The following is a 27,088-nucleotide window of genomic DNA, read 5'->3' on the forward strand; positions in this document are numbered from 1 at the left end:
TATTGTAATTAGTTAGTTGTACTTCCTGACTGTTACTACTTACTTACTGTACTAGGGACACTCACTCAGTCACCTCACCCACCAACCCACTCCATTAAAGTACCCCACTTTTCACCCGCCCTTTTAAAAAACTTTTGTCTATACGCCCAAAACATCGAAGATGTCTGGAAGTGGCAGCCAGCGCGGTTTGGGCAAGGGGAAGGGCAGCAAGGGAATCAGGAGGAGAGGGAGCAGCATTGTGGCAGGCCGCGGCCGCGCCACCATGCACAGTTCCGCAGCAGCAGCAGCAGCGTCAGTGGCTAACATTCCTCCCATAGCCACTGGCCGTGGACGCCTTGGGCGCCGCCCAGCAGGAGCATCTGCAACTCACGCTGCAGAGACACAGCAGCAGCAGCGTGTAGCACCTGCTCCGATTTTCCTCCAGCCGGGTCGGAAACGTCCCATTGAGGAAAAGCATGCAGACACTGTGGTGCAACTCATGACGGAGGATGAGCAGCCCGCCATCAGCTCTGCATCCGAGGCCTCCACCCTCACCACCACCACCACCACCCCTGTTCGCAGCAGCCGCCCAGCAGGGTCTGGGGAGGAGGCCAGTTCACCGTCACTCGCCGACCTGTCATTCAGCAGTCTTTTGACCCCAGGCATCATGAGTAAATTGTCTGCTGTTGTTGGCGATCTTGAGGAGGAGATGCTGATGGGCACTTTGGGGGATGAGGGATTGGACAGCAAGACTGTGGCGACAGTCAAGCAGCCCATCCATGCATCAGGAGAGGAGTTTGGGGGGTCATCATCCCAGCAGGACATGTTTCAGGAGGGGGAGGATGATGATGACCCGGTGACAGACAGAGACTGGGTGCCACCACCTCCAGGGGATGTCGTCCTCAGCAGCTCTGAGGAGGAGGAGGAGGATGCGCTTGTGGGCCTTGCAAGGAGGCGCATCATTGCAAGCATTGGCAGCAGTAGGCAGGTCCCACAGCCAGCTGGTGTCTCAGGCTCAGCAGCAGCAGCAGCAGCATCTGCCAGTACCACCACCAGCCGCACCCAAGCCCCCCCCCCAACCACCACAGGGAGACAGGCAGCAGCGCTTCCATGCCGTAGGGGGATGTTTCTGTCACCAATCTGGCGATATTTCACCATGCCCACTGTGTACAGCAAGTACGCCACTTGCAACCACTGTCAGCGGAAGTTGAGCAGAGGTGCAGACCCCTTAAAGTTCAGCACCAGCTCGCTCATCAACCACCTTGCTGCGAAACATTTCCACCAGCATGAGGAGTTCCAGAGGCTGAAGGCATCTGGTGCTGGCAGTGGCACCACACCCATCACTGCACAGCCTTCAGCAGCAGCAGCAGCAGCAACAGCAGCCACCCGCCCTCCTGCTCCTCCAGCAGCACCAGCAGGAGTGCGGAAACGCACTGCTCCTCCCCCCTCTGCAACTCCTGCCGCCGACACTGAGGCCTGTTCTGGCAGCCAGTCCTCAGTGGCCTCCTCCGCTGTGTCTGCTGATTCCCGTGCCAGCAAAAGGCCACGCCAGAGCCTTTTGAGCGAGTCCTTCCAGGGGGTGGTTAGGGCTCTGCCTCCCAGCAGCCGTCGCGTGCGGCAGCTGAACGGCTTGCTGGCACGGGCCATGTGCTCCCAACTCCTGCCGTACACGCTCGTGCAGGAGGGGAGCGACATTCGTGCGCTGCTTGCTTGCGCAGCCCCAGACTGGCAGCTCCCCAGCAGACACTTTTTCTCCCGCAAGGCCATTTCTGCACTGCACCGCTTTGTGATGGCCAATGTGGAGAGAGGGCTGGAGCACGCGGTTGGTGAAAGGGTCCACGTCACCATGGACTCCTGGAGCAGCCGCTTCGGGACAGGCCGCTACCTGTCCTTCACTGTCCACTGGGTCAGCTTGGTGGAAGGGGGTGAGGATGGGAGAGCAGCAGCGGGCACAGCAGCAGCAGCAACACAGTGGGTGGTGCCACCCCGCAGGGTCAGGGGAACTGCAGCAGGTTCCTCCGATCCTCTGCCATCCTCCGGCACACCTGGCCAAACCCCCCGCCTCAGCAGCAGCGTGAAGGCCCGCCACTGCCAAGCGCTGCTGCACTTGGTCAGCCTTGGGAAGACCAAGCTGACGGCAACCCATGTGTTGGCCAAACTCCAGGAGCAGGAGAGGATTTGGCTGACCCCCAGAGGCCTCAGAGTCGGAAAGGTGGTGGCCGACAATGGGGCCAATTTGGTTGCCGCAATAGACAGGGGAAACCTGACCCACATCCCCTGTCTTGCCCATGTGCTGAACCTGGTGGTGCAAAAGTTCTTGCGCACCTACCAGGGGATGGGCGAACTGCTGGAAACGGCAAGGAACGTTGTGCGTCACTTCCGGTGCTCGGCTGCAGCCTGTGCGAGCCTGGAAGACGTGCAAAAGGAGCTGGATCTGCCACGCCATCGGCTGATCCTTGACGTTCCGACTCGCTGGAACTCCACCCTGGCGATGTTGGAGCGTCTGGTTGAACAGAAGCACGCTGTCAACCAGTACCTTGCCCTGGCCACTGTTTCCGCCGCTCAGAGAAGGGACAAGACCAGCAACATCCCGTCCATCGTCCCCGATGATGACTGGAGGCATATGCAGCAGGTGTGCTTAGTGCTGGCTCCCTTTCTGCAGGCCACTAACATGGTGAGCAGGGACCATGCTATGGTCTGCAAGTGGGTGCCCCTGGTTTGTCTGCTGAACAGGGCCCTCAATGCTTTGCTGGAACAGGGAGCGGCAGCCTTGGACCAGCAGGAGCGGCAAGCAGCTGCACAGTCCACCTCTGAGGGGGAGGAGGAGGAGGACTTGGTGGAGGTCCCTGACCTTGCTGCTGATGAGGGGGAGCAGCACAGTGCAGCTGAGTTGGTGCGGGGGTGGAGAGAGGATGAGGCTGACGAGGCAGAGGAGGAGGATGAGGACAGCAGCACTGCCGTCGATGTGCCAGCAGACGTGGCCCGCCTCTTCCCAATGGCAGCGCACATGCTGACGTGCCTGCGCAGGGACCCCAGGGTGATCCAGATGAAGCAGAGGGAGGACATCTGGATCAGCATGATGTTGGACCCACGCCTCAAGGGGAAGTTGAGCCAGTTCCTGCCGCCTGCAGGAGGAGACCCAGCGCAACAAATAAGGAGCTTGCAGCAGGCCCTTGTTGAGCGCTTGGAGGAAGCCTTCCCCCAGCCTTCCACCCCCACTGTCCAGCAGCCAGCACAGAGGCAGCAGCAGGTGCCTGCATCCAGCAGCAGCAAGCGCCCCACAGACCTGCTGTCTCTCAGCCACGAGCTCTACAGGACTGTAGAGGCTCCGGCAGCAGTGACTAGAGAGGAGGTGCATGCAGCAGCATCCTCCTCCGGTCACAGCCAGCGCCTGACCCGCATGGTGGCTGACTACATGGGGTCCTACAGCGGGCTTGACAGCGATGCCCCTGTTGATCCCATGGAGTATTGGGTCAAGCGCCTGGAGATCTGGAGCGAGCTGGCGCAGTACGCCCTGGAAGTGCTGTCCTGCCCCCCTTCCAGCGTGCTGTCCGAGCGCTGCTTCAGTGCAGCTGGTGGCGTGGTCACCGAGAAACGCTCACGTCTGTCTCACAAGTCTGTGGACAGACTGACGTTTCTCAAGATGAACCAGGCGTGGGTGGAAGGCGAGTTCCTGGCCCCTGTTGTCGGCGAGAGGGGGACATGAACTGGCTAAGAACCATCGTTAATGTGCCTTACCACCCTTTACCACCTCCTGGCTCCTGCTCACTAAGCCAGCCTGGTTCACTTTGACTATTACGTCGCCTGCAGCCACACATTTTACACCTACAGTGGGCTGCTGTGTGCTGCTGCTGCTGTCTGTCTGTGTTTCCCACCGCCAGGGTACACAGATTTACCTTCTGCTGCCACTCTGCCACCAGCTATTACGTCAAACAATAGCTATATATCTGTGTAATTTCTTTTACAAACAAAACCAAAAAACCATTAAAAAAAAAGGTTTAATTTTTCTGAGGTGCCCGGGTTGAAAACTGTGTTGTCCCAGTTGTGTATTGGACACAATGTGGGCTGCACGACCGCTGTCTGGGACCTCCTGTTGTGTTTATTTACGGCCTGGTATCACCGCTAGGTACCAGGGCTATTATGTCACGCTGTCTACCTGCTGCCACACTCACACTACTCCTCCATTACTCCTGCTGCTGCTGTCTGTCTGTGTTTCCCACTGCCAGGGTACACAGAATTACCTTCTGCTGCGACACTGCCACCAGCTATTACGTCAAACAATAGCTGCTCACATAATTACTCCTCCATTCCTCCTCCTGCTGCTGCTGCTGTCTGTCTGTGTTTCCCACCGCCAGGGTACACAGATTTACCTTCTGCTGCCACTCTGCCACCAGCTATTATGTCAAAAAATAGCTATATATCTGTGTAATTGGTTGTAAAACCAAAACTACAAAACCATTACAAAAAAAGGTTTAATTTTTCTGAGGTGCCCGGGTTGAAAACTGTGTTGTCCCAGTTGTGTATTGGACACAATGTGGGCTGCACGACCGCTGTCTGGGACCTCCTGTTGTGTTTATTTACAGCCCTGGTATCACCGCTAGGTACCAGGGCTATTATGTCACGCTGCCTGCCTCATTGACTGCATGCTGCCACACACTCATCCTCCTCCTCCTGCTGCTGAATTTACCTCCTGCTGTCTGTGTGTTTCCACTGCCAAGGGAGCACATACAATGGCGCTTCCAACATGCGTGCGCCACCAGCTATTTGTTGTTACGCTCAAAAATAGCTGCATTTCTTTAAAAAAAAAAATAAGTGAAGAAGAAGAAGACGATATAGGAGAAGATGAAGAAGAAGAAGATGAAGAAGAAGAAGATGAAGAAGAAGAAGATGAAGAAGAAGAAGAAGAAGAAGAAGAAGAAGAAGAAGAAGAAGAAGAAGAAGATGAAGAAGAAGAAGAAGAAGAAGAAGAAGAAGAAGAAGAAGAAGAAGAAGAAGAAGAAGAAGAAGAAGAAGAAGAAGAAGAAGAAGAAGAAGAAGAAGAAGAAGAAGAAGAAGAAGAAGAAGAAGAAGATGAAGATGATGAAGAAGATGAAGAAGAAGAAGAAGAAGAAGAAGATGAAGATGAAGAAGATGAAGAAGAAGAAGATGAAGAAGAAGAAGAAGAAGAAGAAGAAGAAGAAGAAGAAGAAGATGAAGAAGATGAAGATGAAGAAGAAGATGAAGAAGATGAAGAAGAAGAAGATGAAGAAGATGAAGAAGATGAAGAAGAAGATGAAGAAGATGAAGAAGATGAAGATGAAGAAGATGAAGAAGAAGATGAAGAAGAAGAAGAAGAAGACAATATAGAAGAAGAAGAAGAAGATATAGAAGAAGAAGAAGAAGAAGATATAGAAGATAAAGAAGAAGAAGAAGAAGAAGAAGTATATACAGTACTGAACAAAATTCTGGACACAACTTCTCTTTTCACCTTTTTTTTTTTAAAGGAACATCCCCACATAATCACTTGCTGTTGTTACTTGGAAAAAAATATGTTTCTTGCATCATTCACCCTCAAAACAAGTGTTGGGAAGCTATTTAAAGCGGATCCGAGATGAAAAACTAAATATAACAAGTGACTTGTCTATATATCTTATCTAAAGTTTAGGTAGTTTACACAGCAAATCTATCTTCAAACAGCTTCAACAGTATATTAATATTTTTTCCTGTGATACAATGGGAGCAGACATGTTTTCTGCTTGTCACTATTACACAATCACACACACAGGCAAGCTTATCTGTATCTAGGCATGCTAATCTGCATATTCTGTGAAAACTCCACTCTTATCTCCTCCATTACACAGGCAACTGATCTGTATCTGCACTGCAGCTCTCAGATTGTGAAAACTCTGCCTCTGAAATCTATAGCTAGTAACACCTTTTTCACCTGCCCAGACTGAAATCCCACAATCCCTTGCAAGCGCCAAGGCACTCTGGAGAAGCTGTGGGTGTGGCTTATTTAGTTTATAGGAAATTAGGGTACTAAAACAAAACAAAACAAGTATTTGGCTTGAGGAATGCCCTATAAACTATATGTAAGGAACACAATTATGCAATGAGTAAAAGTTCATCTCGGATCCACTTTAAGGCCAATTCGAATAGTCAGCTCGAATAATGAGCTCGAATACCGACTCGAATAGTGAGCTCGAAGTCCGAGGTCGAATCGAATAGTAAAATTTATTCGACTCGAATATTCGACTGACCTCGAATAATTTACTATTCGAATTCGACCAAACTCGAATTTTAAAAAGGGGTATTTGAGCACCACTGGTTAGAAGGAAACACTACTTGGAACTGTTCATATTTTGTATATATGCTGTATGATAAGCAAATACAATTTTTTATATAAAATCATATACTGAGTGCTCGGATTCATTTCAAGGTATACCATCAATCTATAATTACTGTTATAGAGGGTTCAGACCTCGCTATGCTGGATTTATATGATAGCAACGCTTTAAGGGCTGGTCCTTTACTGAGTTAGCAATCATGAAAAAGGCAAGAACTGCTCAGGTTTTTGACAACCCCCCTGGTGGTGCCTGACCCTTAAGCTACATACACACGGGGAACAATTGTCCCCCTGTTGCATGCGCGCACGGCATGCGCGCCTGCCGGCGACAGCTGTCCACACGTTTCGCCAGAAAGGCAGAGACGCGGCGGAAGCTGTTTGTGAATGGAGCATCCCCTGGCCGGATGCTCATTTCACTCGCGTAGGTTTCCTGTCGCTAGCCCGCATACACATGCGCGACTAACGACAGTTCCGGCGAAGTTGCGGCGACAGCTGTAGCCGGCGATTGAACATGTCAATCGCCTGGCGACAGCTCCGACGGGCGACGGTTCGGGGCACGCGCGTTATACACACGGGCAACCTGTCGCCGCAACACGCGCATGCCACGTGGTTGCGGTGACGGCCATACCCCGTGTGTATGAGCCTTTAGACCCCCTGGTGGTGCCCAACCCTAAGACCCCCCTGGTGGTGCCTAACCCTAAATCCCCCCTGGTGATGCCTAACCCTAAGACCTCCCTTAGTGATCGCTTTATTGTGTGAATAATAATGTTTACAAATAGTGACTGACAAAATATATTACAATTTACTTACTGATCACTTTATTAGGTGGATAATAATATTTTACAAACAGCGAGTGATACATTTTTAAATAACGATTTAGTTAAAAACGATAGATATGTTTAGTGTATTTGTAGACGTTATTCATCACGGGTGCATTTTGTAAACTTAAATGATCACAAGCGCAGTTGGAAAACGTTAATAATCTCAGGGCGCCCTTTTTTCCTGTTCGTCGCCCATCAAACGATATTTATTATGGGAGTGAAGGGCGGCACCATTTTTGTCCACTTGCATCATGCGCCCAAATTTCCTGCTTACGCTGTATCAGCCTGGAGGACATAAGTGATCCAGCAAATCTGTCCAGAATTCATTAAAAATGATTTGCTTATAAGGTGGACATTTGCAGGCTGAGACTTTTTGGCAGATTCAAGTAATATAGTCCAATCTGCCAGTAATCTAATGACCCCCATGTAGCTGATCGATAAACTTCCAATGTATTTAGGACAAAAGTTTAACCAGTATAATCAGGTGTAATTCCAAAGAAGAGTGGATCGGCACTAGATGCCAGATGGCTCCGGGGGTATCCAGTGATAGAACTGTGCCCCCAGATGAAAGGATAACTGATTTAAAGCAAACAAGAAGAAGATCCGGGCACCAGCTCTGCATTGAAGTATACACCTTTATTGCATCCCCATACACAAAAGTGAAAGTAAGCCTGACAGCTGTTTTGCAGGCTCAAAGACCTGCTTCTTCAGAGCCTCTAAAGAAGCGGGTCTTTGAGCCTGCGAAACAGCTGTCAGGCTTACTTTCGCTTTTGTGTATGGGGATGCTGGGGATGCAACAAAGGTGTATACTTCACTGCAGAGCTGGTGCCCGGATTTTCTTCCTGTTTGCTTGTAATCAGGTGTGGTGGTACATTTATGTCAAGCGGACGTGGAGTGACAGGAGATCAATGGTTGCATAACTTTCTACTCAACTGCCTTGAGTGGTAGTGGTTTCATCAATGTTTGATTAGATTTCTAATGAAATCTGATCAAAATGGAATGATGCAGGGTGATAATACATGGATAATGCATGAATAGGGAACTGGCTAATGGACAGAAAACAAAAAGTTGTGGTCAATGAAACTTCTTCAAAATGGGAGACTGTTAGCAGTGGGGTCCCACAGGGATCTGTACTGGGTCCAGTGCTCTTCAATTTATTTATTAATGTCTTAGTAGATGCAGTAGTAAGCAATGTTGCTATTTTTGTAGATGATACAAAATTGTGCAGAATCATCAACTCTCTGGAAGATAGTGATATATTGCAACGGGATCTGGATAGGATGGCTATATGGGCACATAAATGGCAGCTAAAATTCAATGTTAAAAAATGTAAAGACCTGCAATTTGGTTGTACCAATGGTCTAGCACCATACAAAATAAACGGGATATAGATGGGGACATCAAACTTGGAGAAGGACTTAGGAGTGCTCATCGTCAACAAGTTAAATAATCATACTCAATGCCAAGCCGCTGCAGCTAAAGCGAATAAAATTTTGTGATGCATTGAAAGGGAAATAAAAACTCGAGATGCTAGCATAATATTGCCCCTGTTTAACTCTCTAGTAAGGCCACAACTGGAATTCAGTTCTGGGCACCACATTACAGGAAAGATATTGCAGTTTTAGAGCAGGTGCAGAGACCAGCAACAAAATTGATATGGTGTGCAACTAATAACCCTCCCCCCCCCCCCCCATGCGCTGTATAGCAAGTTGCAAAATATTACAAGTTGCACTATCTTTCATGTCACCGGCCCCGGTGCTATCTGCATATGGATACTTTACTGTCATGTGCTAAATATGCCACATCGGGCTTAAAGTATTGTATTAAGATGGAAAATATACCTGAGATGTAGATGATCAGCCATGTTACTTAATAACTACATCCCCGGCTGTTTCCTTCCCTCCTCGGCAAATCAATATCACAAGCCTTTTGTGCAGTAAATTATAGGATGCTGACAAATCTGCAGCCAGAAATCAAGTGACACAAATGTCTGGGGGCACCCGATCAAATATGCCATTTCACGGAAAAGTATATTAGCTAATGCTGCAAATGGCCTTATACACGGGGCTGACGTGTGTGTGGGGGCTTCTTTTGTTCGGCTGACCTGGATATTGCCGGAAGTGATGATTTCAGCGAGTGTGATATCCCTGTAATTACCAGACTCTTCTATCCCCCCTGAGGATACACAGAAATATATATCTGTCAATTGTCTGTGGTCAGCAGTCTTCCCTCATTTGGTGCACTGCATTCTGGGAAAGCAATAAGTCCTCTGCATTCCATACGCAGGTTACAGTAAAAAGGCCTGTGAAGTCTCGCAGTTTTGTCAACAAAATGTATTATTTATAAATTAGTTTGTACCTAACACACATGGATGACTTCAGCTTTTCCAACTCTTTACCAAAAAGACCACAAGGGGGCCAAATCTACTACCTTGTCTAGGACCCCATTACATCTTAAATAATCCATCTCTGCATAGACGAGTCCTAAATCCTAAACAGTCCTAAACAATCATTGTGTATTGCCTCTATCATAGTCTAGGGGTGCTTAAACACTTATTGATTGTCCCTGGGAGATTCAAGCACTGTGATTCAATCTGCCAGATATTGATGCCCCAATATGGCTGCCCGATTGTAATTTCAATCAATCTGTGGCTGAAATTGAGCAAAATGACCAATCATTTTAGGAAAGGTTTTGCCTGAAAGAGGGTGTGGCAGTAGACTGATGACCCACCGATGGACCTCCCCTCAGGTACTCCCCTAACTAAGATCGTGCTCCCCCTGCAGTGTTTGCAGTAGAGCACCAATCCACCACAAGCTCCCTTTGGTGTCCTGTCTCTGTCCCGTCCTCTGTGAGACATCAGCATGTACGTTACGTGACTACAGAAATGCCACCGGATCACGGGGAAGAGGCAGGATGGAGACAGGACACTGGAGGCAGCGCTCCAGCGGACAAATGAGAGCACACCACTGCCAACACCCTGCAGGGGCCCTAGGGAAGCACTGGATGAGGGGAGACCTGGGGGCCCAGCAGTTACAGGTGGTTTATTAGATTTTTATTACATTTCAAGATGAAACCTATTAAAAAAATTATCTGTTGGTTAAATCCGGTGGCCATCTGCTAGTGTATGGCTACCATAAGGCCAATTTTAGTGGTAAAGGGAGTGAAGGGGGTAGTTAACTTGTCTATAGGTTTCTGGGATGTGATAGGAAATGGGAGAGCCCAAAGGAAACCCACACAACACGGGTGGAAGATACAGTACAATCTACATGCACATTGTGTCCTTGCCCAGATTTGTACCAGGGACCCAGTGCTGGAAGGTAAGAGTGCTGTCCACTACGCCACCTCAGTGGTGCCCAGTATGACATATACTATGAGCAGTGAATGGAGCTAAGGACAGGTGCAATTAAAAATGAAGCAATATTGAAGATGTTATCTAGTGCAATCAAGAAGGTTTGAATCGGGATGATACCATTTATTGGCTAACTTAGAGGTAAATAAAAAGTAAGCTTTCGGCTAATAAGCCTTCATCGGACTTGATTCCTGCATATACTGACAAGATTTAAAAAAGCACAGCTTGTATACATTAGATATACAAAGGAGAAATATTCTTTTGCAAACATAAATAAATGTTATTAGATGCCTTAATTGCTCATTCAGGAGTGTTTCACAGGCATTCTAGCTAAATAGATAAGATCACCAGTTACCTAAGCATAACATACAACCGACTCCGAATGAAGCCTGCAAAACACTCCTGAATTAGCAATTAAGGCATCTAATTACATTTATTTATGTTTGCAAAATAATATTTCTCCTCTTTATGTCCAATGTATATAAGCTGTGTTTTTTTTTAAATCTTGTCAGTATATGCAGGAACCAAGTCCGATGAAGGCTTATTATTAGCCAAAAGCTTACTTTGTATTTAACTCTAAGTTAGCCAATAAATGGTATCATCCTGATTCACAACTTCTTGATTGAACTGGATAATACCTTCATTTTTAATCGCACCTGTCTTTAGCTCCAATCACTGCTCATATTATATGTCATACTGGGCACCACGGAAATGGCGTAGTGGACAGCACTCTTACCTTTCAGTCCTGGGTTTTTGTTTATCTCTAAGTCAGCCAATAAATTGTATCATTCTGATTCAAAACTTCTTGCTTTTACTAACACAGTTCAACCATCTACTGTTTCTACAGTGCAATCAATTAAGTAAGCCACATCCTCCTCCAGACCACGGATTCCGCGCTGGGACCCTCTGGAAGTTTGGGAACAAGCAAGGCCACACAGTGCAGAATGTCATGCACCTGCGCAGTGGCATTGAGTCGCTCAAGCTCAGCAGAATAAGCATCCTGTGCAGTGTGGCTGTGCTCGTTCACAGACAGGAGCCCGGTCATGTGCACTCCTTGACAAGCGAAGAGGCACTGGGGTCCTGTCCCTGGATTGGTGGAGGAGAGGGGGGTGGGGGAGCCTTGGGATTATCCAGAGGCTTCACTCTACTGAGATAAGCATCCATTTGGTGCACTTTTATACCTTCAAGTACACTTTATGTTTACTTCCCTCACTTGATTGAGCAGATGTGTGCCACTTTATCAATACAATACAATACAATACAATAACATTTCTATAGCGCTTTTCTCCCATAGGACTCAAAGCTCTTAGGCTCTCTCAGATTCAGTAATTAGTAGGATGAAGTGTTCACACAACAAAAGTTATATTTCTGCAAATGCCAAACTGAACAGGTGGGTTTTCAGTCTGGATTTAAACATGTCCAGGGATGGAGCTGTCCTGATCTGTTGAGGTAAGGAGTTCCAAAAACGTAGGGGCAGCATGACAGAAGGCTCTGGGACCAAAAGTTTCCAAGTGGACTCTGGGTATGACTAGATTATTAGAACCTGTTGATCTCACACGTACGCTCTCTGAAAGACACAAAGGGTTTTACATAGCCTAGCTACCTTTACGCCCATCCGGTTCTTTTTTTCACCAAGAGCACGACCACACCCAGCTTGCCTGGACACCCGAGTGGCTTATAAATTTCCACCTGTCTACAGTGGTTGCTTGCCCTTCTGCAACCCTCTTTTGTGAGTATACATTTAGTTTTTTGCTTAATACTTTTTCTGTCGTGACTTACTGCACCATCTGGGTTTCCGCTGTCTCTGTGTTTGTTTTTCCCTCCAGGGGGTCATTTGACCACCCCCACACCTGTACATTCTCTCTGGAGAAAATCACAGCTGTGTTGGGGTTGTCCATTGTGGTAACACTACAGACAAAACTGGACATGCTAAAATCATACATAGGTGAATGGGTCCATAGAAGGGTATTCTAGAGCAGAGTATCCCAACCCTTTCCTCAAGGCTCACCAACAGTACATGTTGCAGGAAACCACAAACATGCACAGGTGAGGTAATTAGTGTCTCAGCAGAGCTGATTAACTGCCTCTGTGGATTTCCACAAAACATGCACTGTTGGTGGGCCTTGAGGACAGGGTTGGAGAACACTGATAGAGGAAATATAGAAATGTATGAGATTGGTTTACATGGTATCTGAAATTAGTTATGGGGGTGTTAGGAAGTAGGAACACTGCAAGCTTTGTAATTTAAGCTAAGTACATAGATTAGGTAAAAGTTGTTGCATACGAACAGGGCCGAGCCTGGGCGGGTGCTGCGGGTGCAAGGCACCAAGGCGCCTGCCTCTGAGAGGTGCCGCCCAGCCGCCGCTCTCCCCCTGTGGCCGCCAATCTCTCTCTCCCTCTAGCCGCCGGCGCCGCGTCAGACCTCGATCAGGCAGCGACCAATAGTGCGAGCGCTAGGACCTAGCCCGCCGCACTGATATGCGGAAGTGACATCACTTCCGCATATAGAGCGGGTGCGTCCGGCGCCCTCTTACTGGTCGGGTCGCCCACTGATCGAGGTCTAACGCTGCTGCAAGGTGAGGGGGGGGGGAGCGGCGGCGGCTAGAGGAGGAGAGGGAGGGAGGGAGGGTGTCACTAACTAAAGGGAGTCCCTGTCACTCACTACATCTACTGGGCATATATACCCCCTGGCTACATCTACTGGGCACATATACCCCCTGGCTACATCTACTGGGCACATATACCCCCTGGCTACATCTACTGGGCACATATAATCCCTGGCTACATCTACTGGGCACATATACCCCCTGGCTACATCTACTGGGCACATATACCCCCTGGCTACATCTACTGGGCACATATACCCCCTGGCTACATCTACTGGGCACATATACCCCCTGGCTACATCTACTGGGCACATATACCCCCTGGCTACATCTACTGGGCACATATACCCCCTGGCTACATATACTGGGCACATATACCCCCTGGCTACATATACTGGGCACATATACCCCCTGGCTACATATACTGGGGACACTGGCTGTTTGTCATTATGTGCATGTACTGGTGAAAATCTGTCTCTTATTATGTGCATTTACTGGTGAAAAGCTGTGTCTTATTATGTGCATTTGCTGGTGAAAAGCGGCCTCTTATTATGTGCATTTGCTGGTGAAAAGCGGCCTCTTATTATGTGCATTTACTGGTGAAAAGCTGTCTCTTATTATGTGCATTTACTGGTGAAAAGCGGTCTCTTATGTGCATTTACTGGTGAAAAGCTGTCTCTTATTATGTGCATTTACTGGTGAAAAGCTGTCTCTTATTATGTGCATTTACAGGTGAAAAGTTGTCTCTTATGTGCATTTACTGGTGAAAAGCGGTCTCTTGTTATGTGCATTTACTGGTGAAAAAAACGGTCTCTTATGTGCATTTACTGGTGAAAAGCTGTCTCTCATTATGTGCATTTACTGATGAAAGATTGTCTGTCATTACGTGCATTTACTGGTGAATATGGCACACATACCCCCTGGCTACATCTACTGGGCACATATACCCCCTGGCTACATCTACTGGGCACATATACCCCCTGGCTACATCTACTGGGCACATATACCCCCTGGCTACATATACTGGGCACATATACTCCCTGGCTACATATACTGGGGACACTGGCTGTGTGTCATTATGTGCATTTGCTGGTGAAAAGCTGTCTCTTATTATGTGCATTTACTGGTGAAAAGCTGTGTCTTATTATGTGCATTTGCTGGTAAAAAGCGGCCTCTTATTATGTGCATTTGCTGGTGAAAAGCGGCCTCTTATTATGTGCATTTACTGGTGAAAAGCTGTCTCTTATTATGTGCATTTACTGGTGAAAAGCGGTCTCTTATGTGCATTTACTGGTGAAAAGCTGTCTCTTATTATGTGCATTTACTGGTGAAAAGATGTCTCTTATTATGTGCATTTACTGGTGAAAAGCGGTCTCTTGTTATGTGCATTTACTGGTGAAAAAAACGGTCTCTTATGTGCATTTACTGGTGAAAAGCTGTCTCTCATTATGTGCATTTACTGATGAAAGATTGTCTGTCATTACGTGCATTTACTGGTGAAACGCTGTCTCTTATGTGCATTTAGTGGGGAAATGTTGTCAGTAAAAATCTTTTGTCAGTAAATTTTTAGGTAATTGTCAGTAAAAAGTAACTTGAAAGGTTGGCAACACTGGCAGGCTGTGCGGCGCAACGGGAAAGATACAGGCAGCCCACCTCACGCTTGGGCTTGGGGGGGGGAGGAGCTGACGACAGCGAGCAAGAGTAGGGTGGCCGCAGGCAGCCATAAATACGCAGTGTGTGACTGCGTTGCACTCGCAGAGCCTCTCAGCCTGAGTCAGTCCAGAGACTAGCAGACTTGCAGGCAGCCAAAGCCAGCCAGGAGCAAGCCCATGGAAGAGGGGTAGGAATGGGGTATCGCATGCATGCGTAAAGAGGTGGAAGGTTTGGGTGTGATTAGGCAGGACATGGGTGTGGTTAGGCGTGGTTAATTTAACCACTCCCATAGGCGCCAGAGAAAATCTTGCACCCAGGTGCCATGCACCCCAGGATCACCCTTGCATACGAACAATTCACAGTGAACAACCGACCTCTGCAAATAATACGACACATGACAGTTCTGTACATACTGCAGCAATGCAGTCACTCACAACACTGCGCACACTGCAGAGCAAGCCTATAAGCCTTATTATTCTCTTTGCACATCTGAGGCAGCAAGTTTTGACACACACAGCAGGCTGTGACAAACCCTTCTGGAAGTTTCGCTAGACACACTTTTTAATTGGCCATGTTGTATAGGCACATGAAGGGAGCGTACGCAAACTGAAATAATGTTTGTTATACGGTAAATATATTCAATACACAACAATAAACTGAAAGCATGCTTCCCCTTTAAAGCAGACCTAAATTCTTGCACAGGACAGAAAGAAAACATAGAAAAATGCACCCTTGATGTATTTAGAGAGTTTAGCCTGTCCAATTCTCCCTGATCTGTGACTAATAAAAACTCACCGTAGGCGGCGAGGTCCCGTGGCGTCCTCCTGGCTCCTCTCCTTGTGCCTCCGCCGCCCGCCCCCCCCCCCCCCCCCCGTTATCGGAGTCACCTGGAAAACCCACGCATGCGCAGACCTGTCACGTTGGCTGCCATGATGACGCGAAGCGGCCGGCATGATGACGCATAGCGTCATTAATCAGGAAGAGTCGGCCGACACCAGGCCCAGGTGTCGCCGGGTGACGCCGACAAGCCAGGAGGACACCGCGGGACCTTGCCGCCTACCCTGAGCTGGAAGAAGCCCCAGGTAATTGGCTGGATAGTGTAATGGTTAAGGGCCCTGCCTCTGACACAGGAGACCTGGGTTCAAATCTCGGCTCTGCCTGTTCAGTAAGCCAGTACCTAATCAGTAGAGGACCTTGGGCAAGACTCCCTAACACTGCTACTGCCTATAGAGCGCGTCCTAGTGGCTGCAGCTCTGGCGCTTTGAGTCCGCCAGGAGAAAAGCGCGATATAAATGTTCTGTGTTTGTTTGTTTGTTAAGTGTAATCTTTTAAATTCAAGGTCCGATTAAAGCTAACCCAAACTCCTAAACCCCAAAGATTCAAACTGCAGCACATCTCTGCCGAAGCAGAGATTAGCACATCTACCCATAATCAGATGCCCCATTTGCATATAATAATTGGAGAATGCGCTGCAGCATATGGCTGTTTAGGGGAACGGCTGTAACTCTTGTCTAGCAGATGTCTGTCTGAGGCCATCACGCATTCTGACAGTTTTAGGGGTGCTGAGAAACTTTAGTATCTATTTAAAATAATATTGCTTACCTTGAACCTTTCAGACACCCCCTCACTGATGCTGATCGTGAACTCTGCGATCTTCGGAGGACGGAATTTCCCTTTCTTGTGATCTCGTTCATACTCCGTCTTTGTTTTCACCACAACCTGTAAAAAGGGAAAAAAATGATTAATCTGCATCACGAAATAAAGTGGATCTGCTGTTATAAGGCATACATTAAATAAGGGTGCGAGGAAAAAAGGACGTGGGGTGGTGCTGAAATTTCAAAATATGGCTTATAACAATGTTTTTCATGGTTTCTTCATCTTTATCTCCATTAGATATAATAGATATGTTAAAATAGCGGTGTTAAAAGGGAGCGGGGTGAAGCCAAAATTGCAAAATAGCTTATACAACAATGTTTTTTCTCATTTTTTTGTGAATATCTTGTTAGACTAATAAATATGGTAAAATAACATTATTAAAAGGGTGTGGGGTGAAGTTGAAATCAGTGTAAATGATAAATACTGTTGTATTTTGGGTGATAAATTAACACAAAAAATATTTACCGTGGTAATGAGGATTGTAAAATACTGGTATATACAGTGGGATGCGAACGTTTGGGCAATCTTGTTAATCATGCTGTGCAAAAGGAGGATCTACTAAATATTGATCTCATTTCTTTTTTGTGTTGCCCAATATTATGCCCCTGCCTAATTTTGTTTAAACAATTATTGCGCACTTTTTGTAAATCCAATAAACTTAATTTCACTTCTCAAATATCACTGTGCGTGTCTCCTATATGATATATTAACTGACTTTTTTTATCGTAACAACCAACGATTTATACAGGAAAATCATGACGATTAACAAGGTTGCCCCAACTTTCGCATCCCAATGTATCACCAATATTTTTCTACTAACCCTACTCTCACTTAGAACCCTCCCCCCTTCGATACTTAACACTAAGACTCTCCTTCCTGATGCCTAACCCTAAGACTTCCCCCGCCCCACCCATTCCTGACACCTAACCCTAAGACCCCGCCTTCCTGATGCCTAACCCTAAAACCTCCCTTTCTGATGCCTAACCCTAAAATACATCTTCCTGATGCAGAACCCTAAATCCCCCATTCCTGACCCCTGACCCCCCGCTTTCTGATGTCTATCCCTAAACTCCCCTTTCTGACACCTAACTTTAAAACCCCCTCCCTCTGCACCAAATAATGTTAATTCGAAAAACGATGCATGTCTACAACAGATTTAAAAATGATAATTTACAAAATGATAATTCTCAAAATGAATTTCAAAATTATAATTTTCAAACCAATAATTCTTCAAATAAAAAATTTCCGTTGGATGGGCTTGGTGTCCACCATTAATCGGGCGCCTAAATTTCTGCCTTTGGCACTCAATAACCGATATTTTTCATTAGCGCCTATGGGGGTCCAAATAGTCTATTTGCCGCAGGTGCCCACATTTCCTGCTTCCATTATAAGTGCCTGAAACTCTGTTGCCTGTTTTTTATAAACCGTAATATGAATCATACCATGTTACTGTATTTTTAAAAACATGCAAAATTTGTTGCCCTTGCCATCATTGCATGGTCTTCTTTAGAGAATGGTGAGCTCGCCAAACACAGGTAACCCCCGTCTCTATGGAAACTAAAGGTGCATACACATTCATGGAAAATGCCAAATGGCATTTCACACCTTGGTGCCAAGAAGAAATATTTTGTCATTTTACCTTCAAACGCCATTAACTTTGTCTATTAATGCAAAAGTTGTATTGCAAAATCGGTATTATTAATTGTTGCATTTTAGGTACGGCTATCTATTTTGCATGGATGCGCTATACCACCCTCAGGTTCATTGCAGGGTCTACCGCTATTGGATGAATAGCAATGCAGTCCACTATCTGGAAATGCAATCCTGGCCATATTTGTATGCAGCGGACCAAACTGGACAACACTGCAACAGACATACAACGGACAGAGCAGAGCAGTGCGCCAATTATACTTGACTGCCAATAAAACACATTTTTTTTTTAGTTTTCACAGCTGGCACTGAAAGTACTGTTTTTTTTAACAACACAAAGTAACCGTAAAATGCAATAAACTGTGCTTTTTATGATGGGCACAAGTTTTTGCAGTTGGCAGCTGGGAAAAAGGCTGCTCCCAGTGTCCTGGCACCAACACGCTGACAGTGGTTGTCCTGGGACCAAATATGATTGGCACGGTGGCTGTTGGCAGTGCCTGCTGGCAGTGGTGAGGCAGGTGCACTGTGGCTGACCTGGCAACAAAAAAAATGGGTGCAGTGGCTGCTGGCAGTGGGCTGGCAGTGCCTGCTGGCAGTGGTGAGGCAGGGGCACTGTGGCTGCTGCCAGTGGTGAGGCTGGGGCACTGTGGCTGCTGCCAATGCCTGGCAGTGGTGAGGCAGGGGCTCTGTGGCTGCTGCTGGCAGTGGCGAGGCTGGGGCTTTGTGGCTGCTGCTGGCAGTGGTGAGGCTGGGGCACTGTGGCTGCTGCAAAATGCCAATGCCTGGCAGTGGTGAGGCAGGGGCTCTGTGGCTGCTGCTGGCAGTGGTGAGGCAGGGGCTCTGTGGCTGCTGCTGGCAGTGGTCAGGCTGGGGCACTGTGGCTGCTGCTGGCAGTGGTGGTGAGGCTGGGGCACTGTGGCTGGCCTGGCTGGCAGTGCTGGCACCTAACCGCTAGCTCTGTCTCCTAGTCCTACCTACCCCAAGCTAAACCCCAATGCGAATGGCGGAGCCAGCTGCACGTTCGGGTATTTATATACCTGAACACGTGACCCGCTCGGCCAATCACAGCTATGGTCAAAGCCAGCTAGGCTGTGACCATAGCTGTGGAAAAAGCATCGTCGCCGATTATTGGCTGCCTGCCACGCCAATGTTCGGGAAATAACGAACAGTGCCGAGCACTGTTCGATCAACACTACATAGGACCAGGCCTAAGTCCATTTTCCTCAGGTATCAAACACATGGGTGTTCTCAAACCAGAGCAAAGAAAGAAAGAAAGTAAGTAGGGTTTCAGGGCCTAGTCAAAGTCCATCACATATGTATAAAACATAACTTTCAATGATTAGGATATAAAAGTCAGGTATACAGTCATCAGTAAAAACACAATTGCCTCATCATGTCAGTACAGCTATACAATGTGTAGCCTAACTCAAACTCACGTCTCGCAACTAATTCAGCTACTTCTTCAGAGGCAGATAATTGCAAGTAGGCGTGCATGAAGATTCAGAATATCCATAAAGTAGAAGGGGCAAGCGGGTCTGAAATTAGGTGTCATCCTATATATGAGTATCGGGGGAGGGGGCTCCCGGATAAAGATGACCTGAGGATAGTAATAGTGTGCAGCATGGGTGTTCTGTTCTATGGGTTAACAATGATAAGCACAGGAATATCTACTTCCACAGATGGATGCATTTCGGCATCTACCAATTGAAAATAAAATCGCTATATACACAGCTAAATGTTCTTGATTTAAACCCCTGGACACCTAAGTGAATGTATCTATGAATGGTTTTAACAGATGGATGTTTTCAGGCAACAGGAATGTTAGATGCGTACACAGCTGAAGTGCTTGGTGTGCGCGTGCGACGCTGCGCATTTGGTTCCCACTGATAGTGTTTTGATAAACCAGCTGATGCACTGAAGTAAAAACAGCAGGCTTGGGGGTATAAGAGAGCTACAGATAAACTCAGTAAATTAACAGAGTAATATCCAAACTACAAAGGCTCAGTAATTTATAACGGTCACACACATTGCATTGGGCCTACATAGAGCTGGATAAGGATGACAGGGGTCCCTAGGCAAGGTAGTAGCATTGGTTCCTCCTTATGGTTGTTGGTAATCTAAGATGAGAGAAGCGTCAGACAAAATGGCAGTTGGGCCCCCTGACTCTTACTGGGGCCCAGGCACCTGCCTAGGTTGCCTTGTGGATGATCCTGCTCTGGCTGTACAGACTTGCTGCTCTCCTATCTGCAAAGCAGCCTATTATGCTCTATGGAGAGAGAAGGGGAGAAGAAACAGGAGGGCTCCTGCTGTGGGAACTACAATGGAACTGCAATAAGGGTAGGCCGAGTGGGATCCAACACAATGGATAACTGAAGGGTATGCCAATGACACTGGGGACAGCGGACCAAGAGATGTCTGCTATGTCCACATTCTTCATTCTAGGTCGGCCATACCCAAATTCTTGGCAAAAAAAGGCATCTACCAAGACCAGAAGTATAATACCAGAGAGTTCAGGACTTCTTCAGTATGGCCAAGAGTAATGATTATTGCTCAAGGGCAAGGCAGGATTATTGGACAGGCTAGGGTCAGAGCAGCTGCTACCCAGTGTGGTGGCTGGACATGGAAGATGGGTTGCTGCAAATGAAAAAAGGGAGGCTGCCAATAGGGAGCTACACGTGGAAGATGGGAGGTGCTGCAAAGGAAACAGAGGACTAAGCCAAACGAACAGGGGGTAGTGCACACAGAGTGTGAGGGGGTCTGCTGTACACATAGAATGTGAGGGTGTCTGCTGTACACACAGAATGTGAGGGTGTCTGCTGTACACACAGAATGTGAGGGGGTCTGCTGTACACACAGAATGTGAGGGTGTCTGCTGTACACACAGAATGTGAGGGGATCTGCTGTACACACAGAATGTAAGGGTGTCTGCTGTACACACAGAATGTGAGGGTGTCTGCTGTACACACAGAATGTAAGGGTGTCTGCTGTACACACCGAATGTAAGGGTGTCTGCTGTACACACCGAATGTAAGGGTGTCTGCTGTACACACAGAATGTAAGGGTGTCTGCTGTACACACAGAATGTAAGGGTGTCTGCTGTACACACAGAATGTAAGGGTGTCTGCTGTACACACAGAATGTAAGGGTGTCTGCTGTACACACAGAATGTAAGGGTGTCTGCTGTACACACAGAATGCAAGGGTGTCTGCTGTACTGTACATGGGGGTTGAACCACAAGAAAATTTGGGGTGGACAAAGTATTATTATAACTAGAACTAAGCCCGCCTGTTGAAAAACGGTGCTAGGGCTCAGCCGCTATGCTCCTCACACCACCACCACAACCACGTCCCGATGTCGCCGCAGCAATGTCTGAGCTATCAGTCTGGCTTTGCGCAGGAATCATTATAGCTGAGTCTGTTTCTCTGATGTCTTTTCAAGCCCAAGCCTGCCCCCTTCTGGCTCTGCTTTCCTGTTCTGTATATTTGCAGCATTACAGAGAGCTGTGATGAGATGGGAGGAGCTGCTGGTATGGAGGAAGGAGCTATGAAAAATGTTTTTTTTTTATCTATAATTGTTAGTCATAAGAGGTTTTTAGAAATGGTGATTTCATTTTGCACACAGCCCACTAAATAATATCGAGGAGAACGCCAGCGCATACCATTAAAGGGAACCTAAACTGACAAGGATATGGATTTTTCCTTTTAAAATAATACCAGTTGCCTGAATCGCCTGCTGATCCTGTGTCTCTAATACTTTTAGCCAACGCCCCTGAACAAGCATGCAGATCAGGTGCTCTGACTGAAGTCAGACTGGATTAGCTGCATGCTTGTTTCAGGATGTGATTCAGCCACTATTGCAGTCACAGAAATCAGCTGGACTGCCAGGCAACTGGTATTGTTTAACAGGAAACATCCATATCACTCTCAGTTAAGGTTCCCTTTAAGGCTACATCTGAAATGACCACCAGCTCAGTGTGAAGCACCTAAATAGATTTTCAGCACACTTCGCATTCAATTCAGATGCAAATCATATGCAAATCTGCTACTACTTATTATGCAAACAGGAAACTCAGGAGGAGGGGCTGGGAGCAGCTAACCTGATAGTTATACAGTTACAAAGTTAAGAAAAGGTGGGGGGAAAGGCTGCGCATCCCTAAACACATGTTGCAATTGAATGGTTAATCGCATAGGCATACACCGCCTCTGTCAGACTGAAAATTGCATGCCCTGCATCCAAGACAAGTGCTAATATTTATTAAGCTAGGAGGAACTTTAGCTTCCAATATGGTTTGCATGCAAAGTATATTATACTAGACACTTGCGCCACGGTGAGGCAAACCTCCGGGCAAGTGACCTAACCTAAATTTAAAACCTTGGGAGCAGCTAAGCAAAAAAAATGTGTAACTTACATTTTGTTGAACAGCGAGGAGAACGCCAGCGCATACCACTAAGGCTGCATCTGAAATGACCACCAATGCGCAGCCTTTCCCCCCACCTTTGCTTAACCACTAAATAATATGCTTGTCTGATGAACTGTGTTTTGCATGGAGTTTTAGTAAAAAACGCAAAAAAGGCACAGCAGAGCGGCGAAAATACCAGGTATAATATTTATTTTGTAAAATCTATCGGGGGATATGCTTATGTTGTGCCAAAGCATTCATCTCTGATTTCCTTTAATGACAGAAGAGTTAAGTTTAGGTTTGCCTGAGGTATATTGTTTAGTGAATACTACATGCCTTATCACCATGGCGATAACACTAGAAACAACTCAGAAACATTATTAGACAGGAGAGAAGCTTAGTGAATTGAGGCCAATGTCCTGCCACGTTATTATGCCTCATCTGCAGCAGAAATTCAACAATCAGTGCTTCCGTCCATCTTTCCATTTGACATTTCCTCATTGTGCTCATTTTTTACTAAACAGCCTTCTCCTCACACAAGCCTTCTCCTCACACAAGCCTGCCGTCTCCTCTCACAAGCCTTCTCCTCTCACAAGCCTTCTCCTCTCACAAGCCGTCTCCTCTCACAAGCCGTCTCCTCTCACAAGCCGTCTCCTCTCACAAGCCGTCTCCTCTCACAAGCCTTCTCCTCTCACAAGCCTTCTCCTCTCACAAGCCTTCTCCTCTCACAAGCCTTCTCCTCTCACAAGCCTTTTCCTCTCACAAGCCTTCTCCTCTCACAAGCCTTCTCCTCTCACAAGCCTTCTCCTCTCACAAGCCTTCTCCTCTCACAAGCCTTCTCCTCTCACAAGCCTTTTCCTATCACAAGCCTTCTCCTCACACAAGCCTTCTCCTCTCACAAGCCTTCTCCTCGGAGTCCTCACACAAGCCATGCAGTCCATCCGCACTTCCTGGTGCCAAAGATGCGCATCACGTAGGAAGGAATTATCGGTAAGAGCTGCACTTCTGCCAGGAATCGGCTGCTATCTATCACATTTTAATTTGTTAACAAAAACTAGGAGAGAGAGAGAGAGAGAGAGAGAGAGAGAGAGAGAGAGAGAGAGAGAGAGAGAGAGAGAGAGAGAGAGAGAGAGAGAGAGAGAGAGAGAGAGAGAGAGAGAGAGAGAGAGAGAGAGAGAGAGAGAGAGAGAGAGACGCATATCATATGGTAAGGCTAAATTATCATGACATTAGAGCTTTCCTTCACCTAAACATTAAATTAACACTGCTCTTCTCCACTAAAAGCCATCAAACTAGTGGCAGCAGCTCCAGCTTCACATTTGGGGGGGAGGGGCAAAAGGGGGCACAATGGCTGGCTGGCGGGGCACATCTAGGTGATCAAAATCGGTATTTGTATGGCAAGCTTTAGATATTTTCTGCCTAGCTCAGGTGATAAAATGAACACTAACTAGTTCCGCAATGGTAGGAACCAAATATAAATATCATAAACAGACTTTTGAGCAGAGCAGATTGTCCAAATGATGGTGCTATTATGGAAGAAAAGTTACCTGCATATGTACTTAACTAGTTGGCTAGCATGTTTTAATCAGCCTCGGGCCACCCATGAGGCGGGGTGAGGCAGGTTCCTCAGGCGGCGGAAGTGGGGGGGGGGGGCTCCCACCTGGCTGTGGGTGTGGGGGAGGGGCGAGCTGGAGGGGGTAGAAGCCAGGAAAGGGGGCAGCAGGCACAGCAGTGGGTAGGGAGTTCGGACCCCCCCTCACTCACCTGGGTCCCCCCGTCCGCTCTCCAGCTATGAGTGCAGCGTGTCCCAGTGTGTCAGGCAGGGGGTGGGTGAAGTAATTAATCACCTCTTCCTTCCGCGTTCCAGCGTGCGTACCACCGCTCGTTCACTTACTGCAGTGCTGCCCACTGCACATTGGGCGGCATTGCAGGAAGTGAGGAAGAGGTGATTAATTACTTCACCCACCCGCTGCCTGACACACTGGGACACGCTGTGCTCATAGCTGGAGGGAGAGAGTGGACGGGGGGACCCAGGTGAGTGGGGGGGATCCGACCCCCCCTCCCCACAGCTGTGCCCGCTGCCCCCCTTCCTGGCTGTTACGCCCTTCAGTAGAGTGACCAGATTTTTGTGAGTCCAACCTGGGACGGGGAGGGGGGCGTGGGGGGGGGGGGGCAGCGCGCTCAGCGCGCCGCGGCGAAAAGTGGGGAGGACTGAGGAGCGCGCAGCGCCGAAGACCGGGGGCGGGGGGCTGCGGCGCGTGCCGCGGCGAAAAATGGGCGTGGCCATGACATTGTATGGGCGGAGCTAACGTAATGAAGTAACAGCGAGGCATAAGAAAGCAGTGTTTACGCCATGATGTGGACAAACGAGACTTTGCATCATGGGTGTGCAGAAACTGTGTGATGCTAATAGTATACCGTAACCACAAAGCAGCAAACATAGCCATCTATGACCATTAAATAATAAATGCAGTAACAGTTACCCCGGACACCAGAAAATAAACGCAATAGGTAACATGTCAGCACAAAATAACCGCAATGCGGGCAACATGTCAGTATAAAATAAATGCAATGCGGGCAAACATGTCAGTATAAAATAAATGCAATGCGGGCAAACATGTCAGTATAAAATAAATGCAATGCGGGCAAACATGTCAGTACAAAATAAACGCAATGCGGGCAAGCATGTCAGTACAAAATAAACGCAATGTGGGCAAACATGTCAGTACAAAATAAACGCAATGCGGGCAACATGTCAGTACAAAATAAACGCAATGCGGGCAAACATTTCACCAGAAAAGAAACGCAATGCGGGCAAACATTTCACCAGGCAAGAAATGCACTGCGGGCAAACATTTCACCAGGCAAGAAACGCACTGCGGGCAAACATTTCACCAGGCAAGAAACGCACTGCGGGAAAACATTTCACCAGGCAAGAAACGTAATGCGGGCAAACATTTCACTAGGCAAGAAACGCACTGCGGGCAAACATTTCACCAGGCAAGAAACGCACTGCGGGCAAACATTTCACCAGGCAAGAAACGCACTGCGGGCAAACATTTCACCAGGCAAGAAACGCACTGCGGGCAAACATTTCACCAGGCAAGAAACGCACTGCGGGCAAACATTTCACCAGGCAAGAAACGCACTGCGGGCAAATATTTCACCAGGTAAGAAACGCACTGCGGGCAAACATTTCACCAGGTAAGAAACGCAATGCGGGCAATTATTTCACCAGAAAGGAAACGCAATGCGGGCAAACATTTCACCAGGCAAGAAACGTAATGCGGGCAAACATTTCACCAGGCAAGAAACGTAATGCGGGCAAACATTTCACCAGGCAAGAAATGCAATGCGGGCAAACATTTCAGCAGGCAAGAAATGCAATGCGGGCAAACATTTCACCAGGCAAGAAACGCAATGCGGGCAAACATTTCACCAGGCAAGGACCGTCTTGTTCCTCCTGCTCTGGTCTCCCGCGCTGACAGGGCTACGGCAAGATGGTGCCCGAAGCCCTGTACTGGAGACACATAGTCTCCAGTACAGGGCTTCGGCAGCCATCTTGCCGTAGCCCTGCTCGCTTGCCGGTGTCGGAACACCGGAAGAGGAGGCTGGAGCGGGGCTGCGGGCAATGAACTGGCACGGCGTCTATAGACGCCGCTGCCAGTTCATGCGGAGAGAGTGGCTAGAGTCCCGAGGCCGGGACGTCCCGCTGCTGAAAGCGGGACGTTTCCCGGGACCTCATGCGGCCTGGGACAGCGGACCCCGAATCCGGGACGCGTCCCGGGCAATCCGGGACGTCTGGTCACTCTACCTTCAGGCTTCCTATACTGGGGCAATTATACTACCTATGGGGGGGGGGGGGGTACCAGCTTCCTCACAAGTTTGCCTCAGGCGGCAAAAAAATCTACAACCAGCCCTGGTTTTAATCCTTACTTGCTAGCATATGTCCAAGCTGCCCGCGTGGACAGATGACAGACAAATCATTCCAGCCCCAGCGTGTGTCTGATGACTCTACAAGCAAGGGAAGTGGGGAGAGGCAGGAGGAAGAGAAACACTGTAGTGTGTGTAATTCCATATCTTAGTAGCTAATCATTGCTGGAGACTGAAGCTTATATTTTACAGACAGGAAGTTTTGAATCAGGATAATGCCATTTATTGGCTAATTTAAAAGAAAGACAGTAAGCTTTCAGCTAGTAAGCCTTCTTCAGACCTTGAGGGCCCGTTTCCACTAGAGTGAATCTGCATGCAGATTCGCATAACCAATATAAATCAATGGGCCTGTTTCCACTTGTCAGAAATTCTGTGCGGTGGGCTGTGCAGAAAAAAATCTGCACAGCAGAGTCATCAGAATTCGCACACCGCAAGGCTAGTGTGCAATTCGCCTGTAATGTATTTAATAGGAAATTCGCCTGCGTTTTCGCTATGCCAATTTTCCATGCGAATTCGCATACGTTTTCGCCTAAAATCAATGTAAAAGCACACAGGCACTCACATGGTTAAATTCGCATACTTTACAGACAGATGCAAATTTTAATTACATTAGCTTCTGTGATAAAACTAAAAGGTTTTCCCACATACTGACACACATAGGGCTTGATTCACTAAGACAAATAGCATGCCTTATCAAAGTTAGCACGCCTTATCAAA

General features: G+C 47.6%; 1 protein-coding gene across 4 annotated transcripts in view; it reads right to left on the reverse strand.

The window, feature by feature from the left end:
• The window catches only part of NSG1 (neuronal vesicle trafficking associated 1), a 165,069-nt gene that overhangs the window by 53,246 nt on the left and 84,735 nt on the right, over window positions 1-27,088 (reverse strand). For all 4 annotated transcript variants that reach the window (XM_068277356.1, XM_068277366.1, XM_068277375.1 and 1 more), the window contains one exon: window positions 16,336-16,452. In XM_068277356.1, the coding sequence (XP_068133457.1) occupies window positions 16,336-16,452 (117 nt within the window). The remainder of the gene's footprint in view (window positions 1-16,335; window positions 16,453-27,088) is intronic.

Source organism: Hyperolius riggenbachi, chromosome 1 (assembly GCF_040937935.1).
Source record: "Hyperolius riggenbachi isolate aHypRig1 chromosome 1, aHypRig1.pri, whole genome shotgun sequence".
Taxonomy (NCBI): Eukaryota; Metazoa; Chordata; class Amphibia; order Anura; family Hyperoliidae; genus Hyperolius; species Hyperolius riggenbachi.